Genomic DNA, 24136 nt, shown 5'->3' on the forward strand with positions numbered 1-24136 from the left:
GATTCCGCAATCCCAAATACTTCACTTACTTCATTGGGGGTTAAAGTTGGCGCCAGGTCACCACCAGGTCACCACTACCATGTCTGACTAATTAAACTAAACATAAATAGTTCAATACATTCTAAACTAAAGAAGGCAAATTAGAATAGCAGATAGAATGAACTAAAACAGTCAAAGAGTCAGAAATGCTTTCAAAAAGTATATATGATTTCAGGTCAAAATCAATAAAAACATAGAAGCTTATGTATACCTGGCTAGCACAGACAGACTGCTCGTCCTAGGCTAGAATCTCTGATTTTTTAAGGCGGATCCAGTAAAACCCCCAAAAGAGACCGCATTCATTAATGTTACAAATCTACCAAGACCGTTCCACCTTAAAGCTTAAACGGTGTAAAGATGCAGGCCCCTTTTAAAAGTGAATGAAACAAAACAGTAGGCACTCAAAACCACAATAATCAGAGCTAGATCATTGTATCATTGTACAATACAATTCTTAAAGAACAGGCAAAAATGCAAACAAAACTATGCTGGAAAAGCAAAATCCGGGCAAGCCAGCAGACCAGGTGTAGCATGGCTAGCACCCTCAGTAGAGGTGTAGGGTTGATCTCTTTGACCACGACGTTCCTCTTCTTCTAAATCAGATTCAGATACCCCTTGCATTTCTTCTTCTTCAATGTCACATGATTCTTCTACTCGTGGATTTTTGGGTATCAAAAACCGATCCATTATTGTGAATTTGTTGATACTACCGCTTGACTTTGACTTTGACAGTGCACTAGCTCTCGTTCTCCTTCAATGGTGATATTAAGGGGTTGGATTAAATATATCCCTATAATTATAATTATAATTATAATTTTTTATTTTTTATTTTTTTGCACTATATCTTTGTTATGTTTCTTTGATGTCTATTTTTATGTGCATGTCATTTCTTTGTGCATATTATGTATTTGCTGTAAAGCACTTTGAGCTGCATTCTTTTGCATGAAAGGTGCTATATAAATAAAGTTTTATTATTATTAGTATTATTAATAATGGTCAGGAAACGTCAACGTCCACGCATGCGACGTGTCTGTGTCGTGCTACGTGAACAATCTGTTCATTTCAATCTGTTATTATTTTCTTTTGTGATTGAAATATTATTATCACACAATAAATTAAATTAAGAACGCAGAATTAAATAAAATAACAATAATAAATAAACCATTATTGTCTTGGGGGTGCTATGGGGGTGCTATGGCTAATCCAGGGGGAGCTATAGCACCCCCTAGCCCCCCCCTGGCGCCGCCCCTGGGTCTATATAATGACCTAGCATAAAATAACAAGATCAATATCCTAGGCCCAATACAAGAGGAATCAAGCGGAGTAGACATCTCTAAACATCTCTATATTTGGACTTTTTGGACGTTCTAAAACCCAATATGTTGGCATGGCTTAGGGGCGTCTGCGAATAATGCAATGGCAACAGTATTTACAAGCATCCCTTTGACCCCACTCCTCAAAACCGGTTAATTTCTTACTGCAGGTTTTGAGTTCATAGTGTGCCAATGGCTGAAAATAATGGCCATGTAGAGAAAAAGGCAACACCGACCAACCTCAGAGTATGCAATGCCTGTATTTGCTGCCCCCATGTGGCAGGCTCTCTGTATGGGAGTTCGTTTCCAGGTGTAGAAAACGAGCTATTCACTTAATCCCCAAATGTCTGCAGACACTGAGGCTGAACCTCGTTTTCCTCAAGCTACTATCGAACAAGACACTGAGCTGAAATTCCACATTTCCTGTATTTAATGATCTAAAGATAGGCGGTAACATTTTCATCTTTGCTCTGTTTACCCTTATATAAAGTTTGGACAAATCACCTGTGTATCAAGTGCTAATAAACAGTAAGTCTGTGAAATATGTACTTAAATGAGGCATTGTAGAATTTAAGCAATGCAGCACAGAGTAGGAGTGCTGTAATACAGTTTAGCAAGCACTAGAAAATTTAGCTTTGGGTTTTAATATAAGGAATTTAATTGTTTATGTATTTCTGTATTGAACAGACCGCATGGGTTAACTGCCTCTGAGAAGTGATGAGTGCCTTGTATTGCTTGGGCCTCATCGAGGATTATTACTGACTGTGAATGTTGTAAACAAACAAAGAAGAGTCAAAAAGCATATTTCAAAAATTTATTTACGAACATAATCTCTTAGGAACAACAGCAGTTCTCGCGCTCTCTGTACATGCAACTGTAGAAAATAACAATTTTTTTTTTCACTTTTTACTTATCCATTAGTTTTTTTTCTCCATTTTTTATTTTTAAGTTTCTTGCTTTTTGAATTGCAGGAAATCAACACAGCTAGAGGTGAATGTACTGGATCGTTTTGACAGCACTGACGATAGCATCAACAAACCCCCCCTCCCATAGCTGCTCCAACAATATGTACACAATTCAACTAACATTGTACAAAAAAAAGAAGTTACATTGTTACATCACCCACCACGAGCGCTCTGGTTGTGTTGCTGCTGGAACCCCACATTCTACGCAAGTTTTGACAAGTACAAAGAGGAGGGTGCAAAACGTCCTGGGAGAGAATATTTACAGCTATGTACAAAAAAAGGGAAAAAAAAAAAAAAGTCTCGTTTCACGCATTAAAAGAGGGAAATTTACACAGCGGAGACCTTCCACTCAAACATACCACAGGTGTAAGAAAGATAATAAATAGGTTATTTCTCACCATTTTATAGAGTAGTTCCCCATGCTTTTGTATTAGTCATTGTCCATTTTTTGTTAAAGAAACAGCTACTGTTCATTTTAAATGGAGAGGAAAAAAGGCTTGAAATTGTGACTTCTGTTAAATATAATCATGTATTTTTACACAAGATGAAAACAAATGAGCAAACTGAGTTGTCTATGTGTAAGTAGAGGTAACGTGTTGTGGATTGAGAGGTCAGTGGCTAGCTAGGTCCTGGGTCATTGGCTTGGTCATAAGTACTCTAAGTGCTTCACTGTTAGCCTTATTTGTCTACGTGCATTTGTGTGTGTGTGTGTGTGTGTGTGTGTGTGTTGAATAAGCAGCAGCAGCAGCTCAATCAAAACAAAGCAAAACTGTGTGTGTGTATATATGTGTATGTGTATAGGAACGGCAACTAAAATATGCAATTAAAAAGTGAGCAGATACGTGAGTATCTAACTGCAAGAGGAAAGCCCTGACCTTACACCTGGAGTCACAGATTTTCACACCACATTTGAAACAAAAAAGAAGAAAAAAATGAATGAATCCTTTCAACGCATCGAAGAACAATGATGTGGAATGGCGCCATGATCATAATTTCAAGCCTTTGTTTGAAGGAAGGGGCAGGGATGACCAAAATAAAGCATTTTAAAAAGGCAGGGCTTTGAACAACTGAATAGAACCACAAAAGTCACTTTGTAAACAATAGTGAGAGCGCATGGGGCATTACAAACCGAAGACATTCCGATCATAATCCAAGTTAATGACATGCCACTGTAAGTTATGTTTTATGAAGGAAAAAATGATCCACAAGACAACAGCAAACACTGAATGTACCATTTGGAAACACAAGGATCTTCTTGCAACCAAACGCAAATTATGAAACCAATAAGCAAAAAAATATCAAATTGTAAGATTCATTAAAATGCTTCCGAAAACACTGAAAGCTGTTTTAGATTTAGAATATAGAGTTGGTTTTGGCGTGAGTGAAGACTACTGTATTTTCCTTTGAGTAGTACTCATTTGTACAAAAAGACCAAGGCTTTAGTCAGACATTGCAGAAATAGCTAACACCTGTTGCAACCAGACAAGATTCGCATACATACACAAACGTGTCACAACTTCACAACATAAACAGAAGAAAGAAAGAAAAAATCAGGATGGTGCCCAAAACGAACAACACAAGGACTCACACTACATGACAGGCAGCTAACAAGCAAAGGTGGAAAAAAAACAATACTAAAAAGCAGGATAAGAAATGAGAAGCGAAAAATGAAAAAAAAGAACAGCAAAAAAAGCACAAGCTAGCCATTTGAACTTAAAGGTCCATTAAAATCAACACGTGACTACTTCTCAACCATCTGTCTGCATCACTGTCCTTACTTAGTTTGCCAGAAAGCACAAGCTGGCTATTTGAACTTAAAGGTCCATTAAAATCAACGCGTGACTACTTCTCAACCATCTGTCTGCATCACTGTCCTTACTTAGTTTGCCAGACAGCTCTGCTTTGAACAGAGGGTCATTATGATGTTAAGATACGAGAACAAGTCTCTTGGCTCTAGGCAAAGCATACAAATCCAGGACAGGGTGCACATTATCATCAAGGACAACAGAGCACAGCATCAGGGAATATCTGAGGAAGGGGCACAAAATAAGTAAAAACCCAAACACACACACACATGGTGATCGTAAAGAAGTACTCTCCGTCAAAAATCCACCACTTAGGTGATTTAACACGAGGGTTGGGGTAAATTTGCCTGCTTATACACGGTTGGATAGGTTCAGAGGCATTAAAAGCTTTTCGAGGACACGAAAACGAAAGGCTTGTTTTTCCAAATTGTTCAACTGAGCAAAAATATCAAACATGACTGTTTATTTCTGATTGACACATTGAGCCTTTCTTTGTTTTTACAGTGTTCTTACAGAGGCAGAAACCTAAAATCCTTTCCACTTGGGCAATAACCAGGACTTAAGCAAATTCATTTTTATTTGTAACTATAACAAACACTGATAGATTTGCTATTCTACGATCAAACAGAAGCTTGAATGAATCCTTTGGGAAAAGAAAAACACAAGCAAGTAATATTGCCTATAAGAATAACCTGTTAAAAACCTCACATCGAATGGATGTAACTCTGCTAGCTCCCAAATGGAATCTTTGAACATGGTCTGCCCATTCATACAGTTAAAATGATGTGCCAGAGAAATAATCAGGGGACTTTAAACTATTATTTTGCTATTAAGCTGCAAGTTAAAGCTATTGAGGTTTTCACAGACTCCTGCCAAGTCTAGACCAGAAGATGAAGGAACACTAAAAGAAAAAAGTGATAATAATGCTGCCACTGAAATAAAAGTAATATTTCTCAATGTACTGAATTGATCATGACAATATTCAAATCTGAATGAGATTCAGTTGGGGTGATGATATTGCCTGATGTTCCTATTTAGTTCACTTGTGCAGCGTATGAGAAAAATCAAAATGTTGACTGTAAAAAGGCATTTTCTCGGTTTTATTTTTTTTTCTCCAAAGATAAGATAGTTTTATAATAAAGCAATGAATAAAATACCTCTATTTTTTTTCTCTTAAATAATTCAGTAACCACACTGCTACATCTCAGGACTATGGTAGTGGCCCTTTACTAGGAGTCTCCACTGGACAGTGGAGGGGGTTAGCTCAATAACAATGACTTCTGATGTCAGCCAAGGGCACCTTCCAGCCGGACCTTGGCCAGGCCTTTCGGGGCCATGGACTGAAGAGTCTTCTACATACTGACAATGCGTACACATTTTGGCCCGTGGGAGGGATGCTAGGGTAGGGGGAGTGCTGCCCAAAAGTGAACTGTACATACAAAGATAATTTTTATTCATTTATTTTTTTACACTTAACTGAGTGATGTTACAGTACATAATTTATTTACAACTGTGCAGTAATGTGTGGCAAAATAAATTATCTAGAAGGCAGCGAGAATACATTGGTTAACGAATATAAAAACTGTACATCATTTACGGAATACAATTTTTTTTTCAGTTTTCTTATTTTTTTTCCATTAAACTAATGTTGGCTCTGTAGTGTTTCAAGTCACGTCCTCAGAAAGAGAAACAATGAAATGCCCAAGTAAAGAAATAGACAAAAAAAGAATATTCTCCACTAAAACACCATCTTTTAGAAGTCTATGCCTCTTGATTTTAAAACATTCTTTTGTATAACGTGTTGTCCTCGTTTTTTTTGTTGTTGTTGTTGTTGTTTTTCTCCTTATGCAGTCATTTGCAGGTTATGCGCAGGCATTATGGGGCTGGGGCTTGTGGAGGCTGCCAAAGGCCGAGGCCTCCCCCACGTGCAGGCCCAGATGGTGGGCTTCTTCTGTTGAGTGGGAGAGAGAGGGAGGCAGCAGGGGGCTCTTTGGGTCTCATGCTGGCTGGCCGTGCCCCTCGTGCTGTAGTCAGTCTTTCGTCCATGGGCCCCCGCTGCAGCCCCTGACACGTAGGCCCCCGCACGCTGCCACTCTTGACTCGGGCCCTGGCGCAGGATTCTGCTGCTGGACTCCGCTGCGTCCACTCCGAGGCAGCCCTGGCTGGAGCACGGAGAGCAGGGAGTGCTACCACATCACGTGGTCATATGTGTCCACACAGGCTCACCCTCTCCAGGAAAAGAAAGAGCAAGGAGAGTTTAAAGGTGCCTCCTACAAGCCTCTCAGTCTGTATGAGCGTTTCTGTTTGCTTTTTTTCATTAGCTTGACAAAAACTGCTTTCTGCACCTTTAACATGTCTGTCTTGCTTCCCCGTTAGCCTTTCCTGGCTAGCCCTGAAGTTCCTTGTCCACCACTGTGCCAAACGGGTGGGTTGAGGGCTTCTCTCCTGCAATCTTTTCTCGTCGAATAGTTTTTAAAGTATTTAAAAATAAAATTGAAGAAAAATACTTTGTTTGTCCCTCTATCTGCCCCGTGTTGCTCCTCGCGTCATCAGAGGGGGGATGAGGTGGGCAAGCTTCAGAGCAAAGCTGTGTTGCTTCCTTACATCCCCAAAAAAAAAAAGCATAAAAACTTGAAGGATGAAAGTGCAAGTTGTGTGTGTTTTTTTCCCCCGGTTTAAAAAGACGCTTCCCACTTGTACAGTGGAAAAGAAATCAATAGCAAGTTCTTTTTCATCTTTAACTATATAATATATAGGTTTTGCTTTTTTTTCCTCAAAGAAAAGTATCCTCCTCTTCAAACCAGCTAGCCCTTACCATATGTTCGGTCTGGTCTCTACGAAAGGGTTAAGATTGAGAGAAGCTGCACACACTCTGCGGGTGCAATCGGCTTTCCTGTCACGCCGGCAGCAGCACAAAGTCGTCATTGACGTCCACCATTGGCACGTAAAAGGAGGGGACCTCGTTGACGCACAGGGACTTATGCACGGCAGGGTCCAGCTCCTGCACCTTGAGCTGCCACTCCATTCGCTGCACGGCGTTGAGGGCAGCGGCCTCGTGCTGCTGGCGCATCAGCAGACACGTCTGCAAGGGGGAGAGAGGGGAGAACAGAGTGAGCTCTACACCTCAATGGAGTGGCCACACTCCTGTTTATGCAACACTCATGGTATTTAACAATCAGCTGATCATACTTCATCACACTTTTTCCACACATGAGTTTCTTTCTTGCAATTAAAAAGGTGATAAGTGAGAGAGGACAAAACATAATGAGTATCTGGTCGACAGGGGCTTACCTTCATCCGATCATACTTGTCATCTACATCTTGAATCCAGGAAATAAACTGGCGAGCATTGAAGCGATCCCTCACCGACTTGTTTTCATCCCCCTGAGGTGACAGAAAATAGAATTTACCAAACAGAAACACGACCGTAGCAAGTCAGCTGCAAAAGACCACGGACAAGTGGAAATGTATGGAGTAGAGCTCAAGGTTTTTGGCTTACCTGGCTTTCAGATGGCATGTTGTACACCTCAGAGTCCAGCAGCATGGTACAAGCACTGAACGGGACAGCCTGATTGGCTATCGTTCTGGCTGCTCTGCAGTGCACTCTCAGCACTTCCTGTTCACAGGAGACAATCAGCTTCTCCTGAAAGGTAGAAGAGAAGTGTGATGAGTTAGAAGGGAATAGAAGTAATTTGCACCTCTGAATCTCCTTCAGCAAACTTTGGTGAGGTTGTAATACAAAAAATGGAATAATCTTATTAAAAACAGAGAAGAAAAAAATTATCAAGGTCTTGCAAGATCTGGTGGAAGCACATTAGATGAGAGATGAAGTCGTGGTGTGGATTGCGCTGTGATATGCTTACCAGGCAGTAGGAATGCATATTGCAATTGCATTGCTTTTCTATTACAGGGCAACTTTGATCATTCATCAAAGGTTTTGCGCTCTGCGATCAAAGCCCACGCTCTAACAGACTGACTTCAGAAGTTAGGGTGGGGGGTTGGGGTTGAGAGAGCGGCAGGGAGAGAGAAAGCGCTTACCCGCTCAATGCTGTGCTGCAGTCTCAGCTTCCCTCTTACAGCCTCCTGCTGTCTGAAGAGCTCCTTGAGGGGCTCTGTCAGAGATGGGGGCGGAGCAATCTGAGGAGCAACAAAAAACACAGTGAGGTCTTGTCATTCATCAGCCACTGAAACTTTGTGCCTGAGAAGAAAATCAACTTGCACTCACATAAAAAGATGCACACACACACACGAAAAATTAATGATCAAGTGCTCACCACGGGGATGTGAAGTTTGCTGAGAGGCTTTCCATCCAGCAGGTAGGAGCCGGTGTAGGTCACATACTCTGCGTAACACTGAGGGGCCTGGGGCGTGATGTAGCACAGGATCTTTCGTTTCTCCTCGATCTTCTTGCGGATCTGCAGGTACTCGAAGTACGGGTTTGAGCGGTCGCTGTGGTAGGGCTCGATGTCGTCCAGCTTGATGGCGTTCACTATGACTGCCAGCGTCTGCTGAATCATCTCCCTCGTCTGCTGCATGGCCGTGTTCACCAGCTGGACCTGCACCGGCGCAGGGCCAGATTTTGCAAACTTCCTCTTGCGTGGGTGCTGGACCTGGGAGTCCTCGTCCTCCACAGGCCGTCCCTTGGTTTTGGTCACAGCAGGAGCGGCTGGTGTGGTGCTCGGTGGCGTGTAGGTGCTGATGGGCTCCTTCTCTTTCTCCGTAGGTAAGGAGGACACCGTGGTCTGGGTGGTGAGAACAGCAGCTGTGGTGACTGATGAGGCGGCTGACGACGGTGCCACACTAACAGGGCTGACAGTTGTGTTCTGCTGCTTGTTCTGGATGGCAAGCAACTGGGCTCGGGTGCGGGTCATTCTCGGCGCAATCTCCTCCACCTTCTTGGAGACCTCAGATGTTTCAGTCACAGACACCGTCAGTTTCGCGGAAGCGTCAGCAACTTCTGTCACATGTACTGTACAAGAGGTGGTAACAGCAGCTGTGACCAAAGGAGAGTGGTGAGGACTACTAGATGCACTCACCATCAAAGTCGGTGTGACACTTCTCTGCTCAGGCTTCAACTCCAGACTCCCCACTGAAGCAGAGGGGGACATTTCAGAAGATAATTCTTTTTCTCCATAATCCTGGTCATTTTCAGTGAGAGTTCTGGAAAACAGCATAGTCCCATCATTGACAGTCCTCTCACTAAAAGTGGCAGGTTCTTCATGGACTGCCTCTTTCAAGTCATCTTCCTGCATGCGCTCTGGCTCTGGCTCTGGCTCTGGCTCTGGCTCTGGCTCAAGCTCTGGCTCAAGCTCTGGCTCAAGCTCTGGCTCAAGCTCTGGCTCAAGCTCTGGCTCTGGCTCTGGCTCTGGCTCAAGCTCTGGCTCAGGCTCAGGCTCTGGCTCTGGCTCTGGCTCTGGCTCTGGCTCAAGCTCAAGCTCAGGCTCAAGCATAGGCTCAGGCTCTGGCTCAGGCTCAGGCTCAGGCTCAGGCTCTAGCTCCATCTCAGATCTGTATTCACCCTCATGTGGAGTGAACACTGAATCCTGAGAAGCTTCAGGTGGAGCCAAAACTGGTGAACATGGTGACTTGGCCAGTTCTGGCAAGTCTACTTCCATGAGTTCAGGCTCTTCCTCTCTGGCTTCCAAGGCTCTCTCTGGCTTAATTAGATTTCCTGGATGGGGATGTTCTGCTGGCACAGGGTCCATTAATACAGGCTCCGTTATTCCTTTCTCTGGGAATGGAAGATCTGGGAGAGAGAATGGTCCCAGCTCGTCCACTGCAGCGGAGAATGGGTCTGCCCAAGGCACCACAGGCTCATGGCTGACTGCAGGGGCCATAGTATCCTCAGCAGGGTAGCTGAGAGTCTCCAGTCTGTTCTCTTGTGTCACACATGGAGGCTCTGTGTGAAGCTGATCATCCTCCATGCTGGGTTTGCAATCTGGAAAGAAGGACTCAATATGTGTTGTAGAGGATGATGCCATATAGTTTGTTTCAGGCTCCATGGGTTCTGGTACAGGACTTTTGGGTGATGGAAGGTCATGCACTGCCTCTTTAGGAGCATCATACTCAGTCTCATCATCGTGTGGGGAGCTGTAAGATCTTTGATAAGCAGAATATGGTGGTGTCACTGATGGATGAACAGGGATGTGCGGTAGGTCAGCATCTGAGTGGTGGAATGGGCTGCTGATCTTCGAAACCGCTGCTTCTACTTCAGCATAGGATGACTGAGGTGATTTCAAACCAACCACTGGATTCCAGCTCAAGGCTTGGTCACAGGGGTTCTCTGTAATGCTGACAGGTGGATGGGTAGGTGTCACCGGAAGTATTTCTGCATCGGTCCTGTCTGGAGACTCGGGCCAGTTCTTTTTCAGGGAATCTTCAATTCCTGGAGAGAATGGTCGGTCCTCGGTGGACTGAATGATTTTCTCCTCAGAATGCTCGCCCTCTGCAACATCCTCTACATCATCATCATCATCATCATCTCTGTCATCTTCCTCCTCGTTAGGTTCATCTTCTTCCTCTTCCTCTTCTTCTTCATCCTCCACCTCTGGATCCTCAACAACAAGGGGCAGGTAATCGCTCCCACTGACTGGGTCTGATGGCAACAGCCTGGGCTCACTCTGGGGAGGCTCTGAGATATCATCAATGTCCATGGGAGGCAGAGCTGCAGGAGCAGGGGTTGGCGGAGCAGCAATGTCTAGACATGGCTCTTGGGGATCTGGTCTGTGGACTGGAGTTGAGGGGTTTGGCAGGAAGTTGCTGTAAATGTTGTCTGTCTGGTGCTCTGTTTCAGTAACAGCATTCGATGAGGATCCATCTGGCAGGTGTTGGGATGAGTCTGGCCTCGGCGAAAGCATTTCAATGGGAGCAGAGAAGTAAGGAGGAGACGGACAGACAAGTCTGTCAAGCTTGTCTTCAGGAGGATAGGAGGCAGATGACTCGTATTCAGCAGCGCCAGAGGCACTCTGCGATCGAGGGAATTTGTCTGCCTCTGCCTTGAACTCCTCTTCCAGAGGTCTTCTAACATCACAAGATGCAGACCGCCTAACCAGTGGAAGCTGAAGATTTTTAGCTGGGGTGAGGCAGGTGGTCTCTTGGTAGTTGAGAGATGAATTAGAATACCTGTCAAAGAAAGATGGTGAGCAGGCATTCACAGAGGGGTCTTCAAACACAATTTCAGGATAATCCTCTGTACTGCAGGATGGGGTGCGTGGAGTCTGCATGACTTCCTCATAACTAGGGCAAGAGATCACTGATGTGGGAGTGGGAACTCCTGTTGGTCTGTTCTGATCAGGCCTCGGGGAGGCAGGAAGATTCTCCTTCATCTGATGACCAGCTAGCCAGTCCTTTGAGTTTTGACTGTCCAATGGCTGGGACTTTCTATCAGGCGACATAATTTGAGGTGGAAGACCAACATCTTTGAGTTTCTTCTCTTTCAATGCAGATTCCAGAGAGCTTGATTTTTTAGAGGACAGGTCATTACGATTCTTCTTCAGTTCTTCACTTGTCTTGTTTTTGTCCTTGAGTTTAGGGTCACCTGATCTGTGTCTCAGTTTCTCCATCTGTTTCATCCTCTCTTTGTGTTTCTTATGACGCTCTTCCACTTCTTGGTCTTTTAAACTGAGCATTTGACCAAAGCTTGTCAGCCTGAGATCTCCATCAACCAGCAGTTTCTCACGAGGACGGCTGTCTTTTCGAGCAGTGTCTTTGGATGTGGGAGTGAGTTTGTCAATCTCTTCTTTGACCTTCACCTTGCCATAGTCCACTCTGTTGTCTTTGTCCAGGATGTCCTTGTTTCGTTCTTTGATTTTGGGATCATATTTTGGACTGTCTTCTTTAGACTTTTCCTTCACACTGGTCACCTGAGGGCTCTCCTTTAGTCCAGATTTCAGATCTTCCTTGGAGTGCCTGAATGTCCCAAAACTATCTGAGTATTTATGCTTCTCCTCTTTCACCTTCTCCTTATGCTTCTCCTTTTTCTTTTTGTCTTTAATCTTGTCACTGCTGATTATACTGCTTGCCTTATCTTTATCAGCCTTTTTGGACATCTCCTTTTCAAATTCCAGAGTCTTATCAAAATCATCTTCTCCATCTGTCTTGGCCCCAAATGGGAAGGTGTAAGGATCAGCTTCCAGTGGCATAGGTTCTTTCTCATAGGGTAAGCTTTCTCTGCGACCATAGCATTCTCTAATTTCCTCAGATTTGTCTCTCTTGTCTCCTCTTTCCTTTTTGATTTTGTCCTTCTCCTTATCATGGCTTTTTTTGGATGAGGAGGAGGACGAGTGTCTATTCCTCTCTTTTTCTCTGAACTTGTCCTGAGGATTGGTAATGGACAGGGAGTCTCTTCTTTCCTCTGTGATGTCAAGAGAGCTGATGGTGGAAGAGTCATACAAACTGCTAAGCACTGGCTCGTGGCCTCTATCTGTGAAACTGTCGGATGAGATCTCGCTGTGTTTGTCATTGGAGTCATCTTTGTAATCATTCATGGCCTCCTCCTCAAGCTTTTCCAGCAATGATTTCTCAGTCTCACCACTCCCTTTGGACGGTTTTCGGTCTTTCAGGTGGTCTTGCTTATCTTTGTATTTACTCTTGCCCTTCTCCTCAATGACTTCTCTCTTGTCCACAAGTTTTTGCTTATTTTTCTTGTCCTGATTTGAGTCCACTGATATTCTGTCTTTGCGATCTTTGTGTTTCGCATCTGCCGACTCCTTATCCTTTTTATCTTTATTGTGTTTTTCCAAGGAGCCCTTCCTTTCTTTCCCAGCATCAAATGAGGCCTTGTCTTTCTTCTTTTCTTTATGCTCCTTGTCTTTCTGTTTGTCTGTGGAGTGCTGCTTCACATCTGCAGAATATTTCCTATGTTTCTCAGCTTGGAAGTGGTCTAACTCATCCACGTCAGGAGTTGAGTCTTTTCGGTGGCAGTCTGACAGACTAAGCGAGTCGCTCAATTTGGCCACACCCCCATTGTAGTCGTCATCCTCATCTTCACTCTCATCTGTGAAGATGTCTTCGATTTTGTACCATGTCTTCTCCTTCTTCTCAGGTTTTCGTTCCTCCTTTTTCAGCTCTAGGAACTCTTTGTCCCGGTCAATATGTTTTTCCAGCAAGACCTTTTCTTTCTTGTCTTTACTCTGATCCGATGACGCTTTGCGTTCTTTGTCTTTATTATGGGAGTCTTTGTGTTTGTCTTTTGCTCCCTCCTTCTTTTCCTTGGAGCTTCTGTCAGGGTCTTTCTCCTTGATAACTTTTTCCATGGAGCTTCTATCAGTCTTCTCCTTTTCCTGGTCTTGGCTTCTGTCTTTTGGCTTGTCCTTGTGTTTTTCTCCTTTTAATTTTTCTTTCTTCTCCACTCCATCCCCTTTCTTCTCCTTGCCAGAGTGGTTTCTCTCCCTGAGATCTAATTTGCCAGTGGTTTCACTCTCAGATTTGTCTTTGAAAAAGGACTCCCCTCCATATTCATCTCTCATGGATTCCACTTTAGTTTTGGAGTCTTTCCTCTCTTTAGAGAATTCAAAAGAGTCTTTCCTGTCTCTGTTGACATTGACTGAATCCTTTTCCTTCCTATCTTTGACAACCTCCGTACCCTCCTTTCGCTTCTTCTCTTTTTCTGAGTAGCTGGAGTTCAGTTTCTGTTTATCAGTCCAGTCCTTTTTCTTTTCACTGACTTTTTCAGAGGAGTCTTTTTCTTTTTTCTTAGTTGTGGTGTCTTTCTCTGAGCGCTTATCCCCGTGATCTGACTTTTTGTCCTTAACTTTGTTCTCCTTTTTTCGATCTCGGCTTTCTTCTTTTACCACAGTCTCCACAGTCAGTTTGACAGTGTTGTTTGCCTTATAGTCTTTGTATTCCTTGACTGGAGTGTCCCAGCTGTCTTCTCCATCCCCATAAAGGGAATCTGAGGAAAGGTCTGACTGCCACCGGTCGTGGGGATCGTCTGAGGGGCTGAGTTTGGTGTCCTCTAAAAAATGATTTTTAATATCATACTCCTCGTAGTCTGGCTCCTCCTTCAGCACCTTGTCTTTCTTTGACTTTTCCTTTTCCTCCTTGGAACTTTTCTCCTTCTCAGATTTAAAATGTTTCTCTTCTTTAAGTTCAATTTTTTTATCAGGTTTAGAGGACTTATCCTTGGATTTCTTCTTTTTCTCATCTTTGTGGACTTTCTGCTTCTCTTCCTTGGGCTTTTCTTTGTCCTTGATGCCCCTCTCCTTTTCAGATTTTATCACTTTGTCCCGTTCCTCTTTGCCAGCCTTCTCCTTGGTAGACTCCCTGGTCTTTTTAGATTTCTCTTCTTTATTGCCCCTCTGTACCTCCTTTCCAGTCCATTCTTTGTCCTCAGATTTACCTTTAGACAACCGGTCCTCTTTCTTAAAATGGTCTTTATCATGTTTAGAAAGCTTCACCTTATTCTCAGACGTAGACTCTGCCTCAACAATGAGTGACTTTTGCCGAGAATCGTCAAAGTCAAAGGAAAAACTCTTGACAAACTTTTCATTCATGTCTTGATTAAGCACAAGACTGGGGGCTTTCTCCTTCTCTTTGTTTTTATGTTTGTGTTTCACTTTATGCTTCTTTAACACTTTGCCGTCTTTGTCTGCTTTTGAGACTGTTCCATCCGTGTTGGAGGTCTTATAAAAGTCTGAACTCTTCTTGTCTATCACACTGGCGTGTGCATTGTTTTTCTTTTTACTGTCCGGGACTTTCTTTTTCACCTGTTTTACAGACTCCACACTCGAGTCCGCAGAGGAGTAATCCGACTCGCTGGAGAGCCTCTCTCTGACAGAGTCTGAAAGCGAGCTGACATCAGACCATGCTGGCGAGGATACCGTCTTCCAGCCATCAGTCCTCCACTGTTTCGGATGCTGCTCAGCTAGAGACTGTGTCAGCTTCTGCGAACTTATGCTCCCGTGCGAGGAGGATGAGGAGGAGGCGGAGAGCGAGCTGAAAAGGGACGACTCTTTAAGGCTCAGGGCAGTAGAGTCCTTTAAACAGTTCGAGCTCTGCAAAGAGCCCTTGTCGTCCTCGCTCTCCAAGTCTCCAATCTCTGAATCTGAGGTACAGAACTTGTCGTTCACTTTGCCAAACCGCACCTCCTTGCTGGCGTTGCTCTTGGTCTCCTTCTTTCTCTTCTTTTTAACTTTGCTCTTTTCCTTCTGCTGTTGCTTGGAGCTGAGCGCAGCTGAGTCCCGGCTTTTGGCATTGGTGGCCGGCGTCGTCTGACGCTGCGTGGGTGTGGGGGTGAAACACAAAGTGCGGTCGTCTTCGTCTGAGCTGTTGCTGTCTGACATGATGCGACGCGCAGTCTTCTTTGGTGTTAGCGAGTTGGTTTTGGAATAGGTTTTGACCTCCGTCTTGGGTATCGCGGTTAAGCTGTTGGGCTTGCCGACAGGTTCCTTGCGGAAGTCCTTTTTGAGTAGGTGCTTGTCGTCGACAGGCGGGACGCGCTCCTCCTCATCATCCTCATCAAACTCGTATTCATCCTTGATGGGTGTGGTGGTTGTTGACTTGGGAGGATCGAGGCTCTTCCCTTTCAGCTTCATGCCCTTCTCAAACTCTGAGTCTGTGTTATTGCCGTCAACAGAGCTCGATGGGGCAAACGAAGGAGCATCCTCTTCCTCCGAGGATTCTGCACAGATAAAGATTTTTTCAATTAACCTTCAGTACAAAGCAAAAACAGTAGTGCTGTCAAACGATTAAAATATTTAATCGCGATTAATCGCATTTATGTCATAGTTAACTCAAAATGAATCACAAATTTGTATCTATTCTAAATGTCCCTTCATTTATTTATTTTTTCCATCATTTTATTTTTATTTTAATGCCCTTATCAACATGGAAAAGTGAATTGGCTTGCTTTATGCAAATGTTTTATTTTATTGAAAACCAACATTGCCAAATAGGGCGGTACAAAATAAAATTTCAGGTAAACTACTACTATTTCAGTAAAGCCTACTACTTCTTTGCTTTCAGCCAGCTGCCTGTTGACATTTTCAGACAACAGTGAAGCTTGCTTCTTTTGCACAACACAACTTTTAAAAGTAAACTTTCCATTCACTCTCAAACCGTAACGTTAGCCTACTACACAGTTTGCGAGGCCAAAAAGAACGTTAATCTAAAAAAAAAAAAAAAAAAAAAAAAAAAAATCTCTCGCGTTAATCTTGCGATAAAATAATTAACGGCGTTAAAATGGGTTTGCGTTAACGCCGTTAATAACGCGCTAAACTGACAGCACTAAAAAACAGTAAAGAGTAAAGACAGCAATGACTTGGCAGATGAAGGGATTTTTACTGATTTGTTATAGAGTTCAAAATATCATAAATATCACTACTACATCACAAACATCATATAAGTATCAGTAATGCATAATAATAGCAAGAAACATTCTAGTACACACCAGAAGAGCTCTCTTCACTGGAGGTGTAAGTGCCTTTTCCCAGCAAGAGATTGAGCATAGTTGGGGAGTTTGCCACCTTCAACGGCGTTTCACCTTTCCTGTTGCTTTGACAAGGATCACCTCCATATCGCAACAGTAACTTCACCACCTGTAAAATGCGCCAGGCAGAGGTTTAGTATTAAAATAAGTTAAATGCTTAAAAAAAAATCCTACAAAACAAAAAAACCTTCAGAACTCATACATACTTTGAAGTGCCCATTGTTGGATGCGTCATGCAGAGGGGTGTCGTCATCTCCACCCTTGGTGTTGACTTCTGCGCCGGCTGCCAGCAGCTGCTTGGCCACTTCATAGTAGCCCCTGTTGCATGCTTCATGCAGTGCAGTCCAGCCTACAAAACACCACAATATAGCACAATATTAGCGAACACAAAAGCACATCTAACAATGTTCTCCCCCTTTGATTATTACTATGAGTGTCCTTCTATCATCCTAGTGATATTTCAGCATGTCATTTGACGCTGTGTTGTTTTCAGTGCTGCTCAATATTCTGCACAACACCACAATCAGAACCTCCTCTAAACCCCAAAACAATAGAAGCAACCCATAATGAGGTGGAATCTCTGCTCACCTGCAAAGTCTTTTACATTCACGTCAGCTCCCTCTTTGATGAGCTCCTTGATGCGGCGCGCCTCCCCTCGGATGGCGGCCCGGTGCAGCCGCGTCTCGCCCCGCTCGTTCCTCTTGTTCACTTTGTCTTTGGTTTTAGAGGCAGAGTTTGGCGTTCCCTTCTGGCCCCCACTGGACTGCGACTGGTGCTTTGGTGTGGTGTCTGGAAAAAAGAGGGGAGAAAAAAGGCGTCAACAACGCAACACAAATCCTCAACAGGGACCAATGTATCACAACAGCACATGCCTGTGCAATCATCTGCAATACACATTAATGAAATCATATAGCATTGACTGTCTCCTTGTGAACCAGAAGGGGGCAGTATTGACCAAGTCGTAAAACAAGAGGAAATGTCTACACTCACAGTGCCTGTGCTAGTTCCATCACATTTTATAGATTAAACCAAATCCTTAATCACATTTACAATATTGAGTTTGTAGGTCATTGCTCCTACTGCTATGCCAAACTCAACTTAATCTGTGCTTTGTGCTCTAGGTGTAAACAACAGTGTCCCCCTTCACACTCCCAGTTTCAGTTTCCTACTACAAACCTGACTAGCCAGACACTATTTTCCATTCTACTGCATTGAGCTTTTCCAACTCACAGTTCAGATTTAACCCAGTAAATCATAACAGTGGCAGGACAAGTGTTTTGTCCCTTTTTCAATCAGATCCTGTTCTGTTTTGGTTTTACAACATGCTGAAGTATCAGCACTGGAACAGGAAATGCTAAATCTAATAGAAGAATGCATTTTTGAGATAAGAAATAAACACAGCTCCTAAGCTCCGGATAGTCTGTGGTTTGGCCAAAAGCTCGGATTGTACCATTAGACGCTTTCAGGCTAATGCAACTCTGGACAAACGCTTGCAAACTTTCATTTCCCTAATGCCCCCAAAATGAGATTTCGAAACAGACCGTACCAATTAAGAAACTCAAGATGGAGATTTTTGGGAAATAACAAACAAACGAATGACAGTGAGAATGTGTTCCATTCAATGAGGCCATTGTAAGCATCCTGGCACGACAACAAGAACAACAATGGATTAAAGGTAAAGAATCCATTTCGGTGATGTAATGGGTACTGATAAGGACCATCTTGTAAAATTGAATTTTAATTAAGCTGTATGGTCAGGGTTAAATGAAGAGCCTGATGTGCATGGTAGAGAGAGAGAGAGAGAGAGAGAGAGAGAGAGAGAGAGAGAGAGAAAGAAAGAGCGAGAGAGCGAGAAAGACAAACACACACAGCCATGATGGGGGGACCGGAGAGAGTGGCACACACGCAGACAACCCTACTCCTCCTTCCACTCTCTCTCTGCGCCAACCCCTCCCTGTGCCCCTGTGGGACGTGGTGCCCATGACAAACACGCACCTGGACTGTTGACTGACTCCTCGGCAGTCATCTGCATGAGCAGGGCCACCTGCTGTCGTTCTGAGAGGGGGTACCCAGCCCGGATCCCTGGCTTGCCCATCCCAAAGGGTAGGCTGGGCTTCCTTGTGTTGGTGGGCTCCTTTTTAACACGCTTCCGCTCCGGACCTTGTTTTTCTGTGGGAGGGAGAGGAGAAGGAGCCATAAGAGCACTGTGCATTTTAAGAACATGGACAGACACACACACACGCGTGCACACACACACGCACACAGTGTAGGCATGGATCACTGCCCATTTACTTAACCATCGTTTACATCCAGTTAAAATTCATCCAGGAGTTCCCTAGCTCCAGGATCTCACCTACTAACTAAATGTCAGAGGTATGTGACCTTTTTCACTTCCTTCCAAGAGTGAAGCCTTTGTGCGTGCGTGCGTGTGTGTGTGTGTGTGTGTGTGTTGTTTCTACATGTGACTGACTAAGTGGTGCCTTTCGCAGTCCCTGGACATTTTTGAAGGTCAAGTGAAACCCAGAACTCCCAGGTGAATTCCCCTCACCCTCCCGCCACACCAGCATCCAAACAGTGGTCCCAATGCCCGGTGCCGGCGGAAAACACACAGTATGCCATTACCCAGCAACCCCACAGGGGAGGGAGGCACACTGTGCTGCTGAGCTGATTCGCCTGTATGTCTGTGTGTGCGTGGGTGTGTGTGTGTGTGTGTGTGTGTGTGTGTGTGTGTGTGTGTGTGTGTGGTGTGTGTGTGTGTGTGTGTGTGTGTGTGTGTGTTTGTGTATGCATTGCTCTGAGGGGTGTGACTTGGCAGTGGGACAGCGATTACAAAATGGCTGGTGTTCCATTTCAACGTGGTAGAGGCAAGGTCACTACACTGGTGAGGCTCAGGACAAAAGCAGCTGTTCTTTGCAGGCACGCCCATCAATTATTTTCAGCGTCGTAGCGTTAGCATACACACCCCTCCATAAAGCACTGTGGGGTGAAGGAGGGAGGGGGGCGGGAGACTATGACAAGAATGAACGTCAGACCAAAATACTCGCTCACTGCGTGCTCACTGAGGCACAAACAATCCCAAGCACTTACACGTGCTACAACTGACACCACTGTGCATCACTATTTTTTTTGACAAAAAGATAAATCCTCTGCTGGGCAAATGTGAACACATCAGCACCAATAGACACATGCACCCGTGTAAGCTACAAGCTCTAGAAGCTAGAAGCCCAAATAGGCCGTTACTCTCTCAACATAGCAATTTGCTCAAGGTCACAAGCTTAATTTATGGTAAGAGGAGACATGTCGAAATTTGGCTTCCGGTCGCCTAAACGCTTTCCAGGGACCCTTTTTTTCCATCGTTTGAGCTGATGAACTCTCACTAACATCTGTAAATACTTACGCTTGATATGTTCCCCCCCCAAGCCCACCCTCCACACAAGCATACACACGCGCACACAGGGTCTTTATGAACACATTCTTTTGATTCAGACTGGAAGAGTGTGAACCGCAGGAGCGGTCGTCTTGACATGTTTTCAGGTGGTGGAAGTGAAGAGGACTAAAAAAAATAAAAAATTCGCAGAGCTAGCTTTTCCATCTCCTTTCACATAGGGAAGAGAAAAAAGAGAAAGAGAGCGAGTGAGCAAGGGAGAGAGAGAAAACGGCACCGAGCACAGTAATGAGTGAGGGGCAGCTTTGGGGTCGACAGGTCTAATCTGTACCATCTAGAAAACCTTTTGCAACTCCACAAACATCTACTCTGCTGACTCTAATGAGGCCTTGGTTCCTGGCACACCAGGGTTGGCATGATATCGACCTGCTGGCAGACTTCTGTTGGGCATAGAATGGCCCTGAGTTGGTGCAGCACCTTCTACACCACAGAGACATACTGTACAAAGCAGAACCTCTTCAGGAATGCTACTGTACGCATGCCTGTGGTGAGCAACACAGTGCTGAAACATTCAGCACCTTATGATTGTTCTACACTGTGTTAAAAGAGGCATATCCCAGACCTTTAACATCATCGTGACAGTTGGGAGAGGTGTTGGCCCGTGTTTCACAAACATGTGATTGGTCAGTTGGTCATCGCAGGTTAGGTTGTAAATCTATATGCTTTGCTTTTGGGTTGGAGAAAGGATTCTTGGTGAGGGAACAGGATGCTACCGTTTCACCTCTTGTGTGCATATATGAAAGCTCTGCTCGTGACGAAGACTAAATAAAACTTGCCGGCTAACAAACAAGCTATGGTCAAATTTCTTACTGAACCAAGGATAAAATATTCTTAAAGCTGCTTAACGGAGTTTATTTTTATGAAACAAATGCGACTACAGCCTTATAGAAGTTAAACGTGACAGGTGGACAAGACATATGATAAATAAAACACTTCAGCAAGCTCATATGAATAATGTTTAAGTGTGTGTGTGCATGTGGTTGTGTGTCCAATTTGTAAATTACATCCTAAAAAACAAGGCCAAAACCTGCAAAACAGCAGGGCAACGGCTGCGTGGCATTCCATGAGGATTACAAGGGATGCAATTAAGACACCGGGCACTGGAAATGCCAGGGCACAACGGTTTCACATAAACGAGAAGCCTGCAGACACACCAGGGCCTCTAATTAATTATGGAAAGTAAGGACATCAGAGCTTTGAGCGCCACATTAAATGCCATTCCATAGAAAATAACACACAAGCTGTATAAAAACAACACAGGGAACACAACAGGCCCTTGAGACTGTGCTCATGGGGTAGTTAGGAACCAGACTCTGCAGCAGACTTGTGAACCAGTCCAGGTTGCATACAAATCACAAACAAGAAAAGAGCAGAAGAATTTGGTCATTATTTTGCTATATAATGATACTTTATAAACTCATTAGGCGTCCAGAAGGCCAAATGCTGTCTGACAAAGGTGCCCAGGGCCAGCGTTTACGTGACTAAAAGCCCTCTGTGGGCTTCTGTAGCTCCAAGATCAAAGTTCATGCAAAGAACTGGCGCATATTTTCAAACACACAGACACACACACACACACACACACACACACAGACACACACACTCTAAGGAGTTGTTGTATCTATTTAAATTGAAGTCAGACCCAGTCATATGAGCACATTGTACAGGGGTTGGCTGGCTATGGTATGAGCTCACAGACAACAGAAAACTCCACCTCCACAATAGTTTTCCATGAGTTAGGGTGACTAGACTTGTTCCCCCCCCCCCCCTTCCTGCATATCTTCTCAGGCAAACCACTCTGACCGGACCAGCTGGCTAGGTGGCGAGCTCACCGCGGCACAGGGAAACTGACGAGGAAGAAGGCAAATAACGACAACAACAAACTGCAGGAGAGACAATGTCACCATGAAGGTGGTTCCTGCACCGTCGTCCAATGAGAAGGGACGGGGGTGTGAGCTCAATCCACTAATCACAGAGGCAGAGAGGACCTATGAGGGCCTGTCAGAGCAGGCCTCACACCCCAGCCCTGGTACACACACACACACACACACACTCTCAACACTCAAGTAGACATTGGCAGTCCTTAAATGTAAAATGAATAGAGGCTTGGGGGAGCTAGAAGCTACACGTGTTTTGAGCCCAACCATAAGCATATGCCGTGCTGCGGGTCAGTAAGGGCCTTTGTATGTGCAGCAGGCACTTGTTTACTGTGCGTGCGTGTCTTTCACATTGTTTAGTGATGCTCAGTGGGCTTTCTCTGTTACAGTGTGTGTGTGTGTGTGTGTGTGTGTGTGTGTGTGTGTGTGTGATGGTGCCTGGTGAGTGGGAGTTGCTCAGTAAATTGCCTGTGTGTGTGTGTATGTGTGTGATGAATGTGTGCTTGTTTGGAAGCGTGGTGTGGGCCTCCTTGGCTGAAGAAGAGGCTGAATCTGGGTCAAGCTCTTGGGTGGGGGCCCGCAGAAGGAGGGGGAGGGGACTTCCCATGGTCAGCCTGGAGATCCACTCCTAGCCTGCCTTTGTTCATTGGCCGACACACAGGGGGACAGGGGCACACATGGCCTCTTTCTGAGGCCTATCTCAAGGTCTGAAGGAGAATGGCAGCGTGGATGACGGACAGGGACAGCTCTGTCCCTTGATAACATCTGTGTGTAAGTGAGAATGAGCAAAGGACACAATGAAGGACAGTGTGTACGTGCATGCGCGTGCGCGTATGTGTGTGTGTGTGTGTGTGTGTGACGGGGGAGTGGGAGAGGCACAGACAGAGAGAGAGCAAGAGAGCAATGCCCAGGGAGAGAAGGCAAACAGGAAATGAAGGTTCAGGGACAGGAAGAGCCCACAGGATGTCGTGTCATGGCAGTTTGTGCACGGCTCGGAGAAGAGATGAAACGTGTGACGGAGGCCGAAAGAAAGAGCGAGAGAGAGAGAGAGAAGAGAGAGAGAAAGAAAGACAGACAGACAGACAAGAAAAGAGGGAAGCCTCTGCTGTAAAAACATACCACCAACTCAAGCCTAACTGGCCTCTCCATCTCCAGGGTTCAAAACCCCGGCTGCATATATACATTAAATAACATCAGAGACCACGGACTAAATCATAACTTTGCATACATCACAAGTTTCCTGTAGACGGATAAAGCACTGTAAGAAAAACATCCGCCGGTCTGTGACAGATGAATAGCCTGAATTTGACTGTGTCTGGTAGGCTCGTCTTACCTCGCACCGCAGTCTAAAAAAGGCCCAAAGATGGAGCCCATCCGTCTGAAGAGATGCAACAGACAGAGAGGAGGCTATGCTGAGGCTGGCCTGCCTGCAGCTAGGGAGGCTCATACTGTGTGTGTGTGTGTGTGTGTGTGTGTGTGTGTGTGTGTGTGTGTGTGTGTGTGTGTGTGTCTTCCAGCTTTAGCAAAGCGTGGGCAGCAGAAGCAGAGCAGCACATATTACTGTCTCTTATCAGCCAACCCACTCCTGAGAGAGCCATGGAGAGAGGAAAAGAGAGAGAGAAAGAGAGGAGTGAGTGATGGAGAGATGGCAGAGAGAGAGAGAGAGAGAGAGAGAGAGAGAGAGAGAGAGAGAGAGAGAGAGAGAGAGAGAGAGAGCGAGAGAGCATTGCTCATGAGGGAGAGGGGAGTAGAGTATATCAATGTTTGCTTCCAAACCACAGCTAGGGCTTGCTAGATTAAAACTGAAACCTTTGTTAATGCTACATATCGTACACTGTAGTCATCTTATACAATACTCTGTCAACTCCAGGGATAGGATTTATCATTACATAAGTGCAAATACAAAGCTGGCTTGCTTACATGTGAAATAAAAGTAGGAACTTTCTACCCTGAGAAGCATGTGTGGGTAGCTGCAGCACACAGAGCTCTTGCGCTCACACACAAGCATACACACACACACAGGCACACACACACAAGCATACAGGCACACACACACACAAGCATACAGGCACACACACACACACACACAGACAGACACCCTGAAAATGCAGATTGGCTGAGGCTCATATGCACTGCAGAACACACACACAGATACAGCAGCAACAGCGTGCCACAGAGAGCAGGCAGAAGTGCCTCTACAAAAATACCCTGCCTATCAATTATGCACCTTGTTGCCAAGTGCAAAGCTGCAGAAACTTGCAGCGCGTG

The 24136-nt window shown here is 44.7% G+C and overlaps 1 protein-coding gene across 1 annotated transcript in view; it reads right to left on the reverse strand.

Annotated features, from left to right (window-relative positions):
• Window positions 1–2152: 2152 nt before the first annotated feature.
• ankrd11 (ankyrin repeat domain 11) overlaps window positions 2153–24136 on the reverse strand; it is a 121226-nt gene continuing 99242 nt past the window's right edge. The window contains exons 5-14 of the mRNA XM_031568620.2: window positions 18545–18718; window positions 17138–17338; window positions 16756–16898; window positions 16511–16658; window positions 9535–15742; window positions 8397–9453; window positions 8161–8259; window positions 7622–7765; window positions 7414–7506; window positions 2153–7204 (exon numbers count right to left, since the gene is read on the reverse strand). Coding sequence (XP_031424480.1) covers window positions 7019–7204; window positions 7414–7506; window positions 7622–7765; window positions 8161–8259; window positions 8397–9453; window positions 9535–15742; window positions 16511–16658; window positions 16756–16898; window positions 17138–17338; window positions 18545–18718 — 8453 coding nt within the window. The 3' untranslated portion in view covers window positions 2153–7018. The remainder of the gene's footprint in view (window positions 7205–7413; window positions 7507–7621; window positions 7766–8160; window positions 8260–8396; window positions 9454–9534; window positions 15743–16510; window positions 16659–16755; window positions 16899–17137; window positions 17339–18544; window positions 18719–24136) is intronic.

This window comes from Clupea harengus, chromosome 6 (assembly GCF_900700415.2).
Source record: "Clupea harengus chromosome 6, Ch_v2.0.2, whole genome shotgun sequence".
Classification (NCBI taxonomy): Eukaryota; Metazoa; Chordata; class Actinopteri; order Clupeiformes; family Clupeidae; genus Clupea; species Clupea harengus.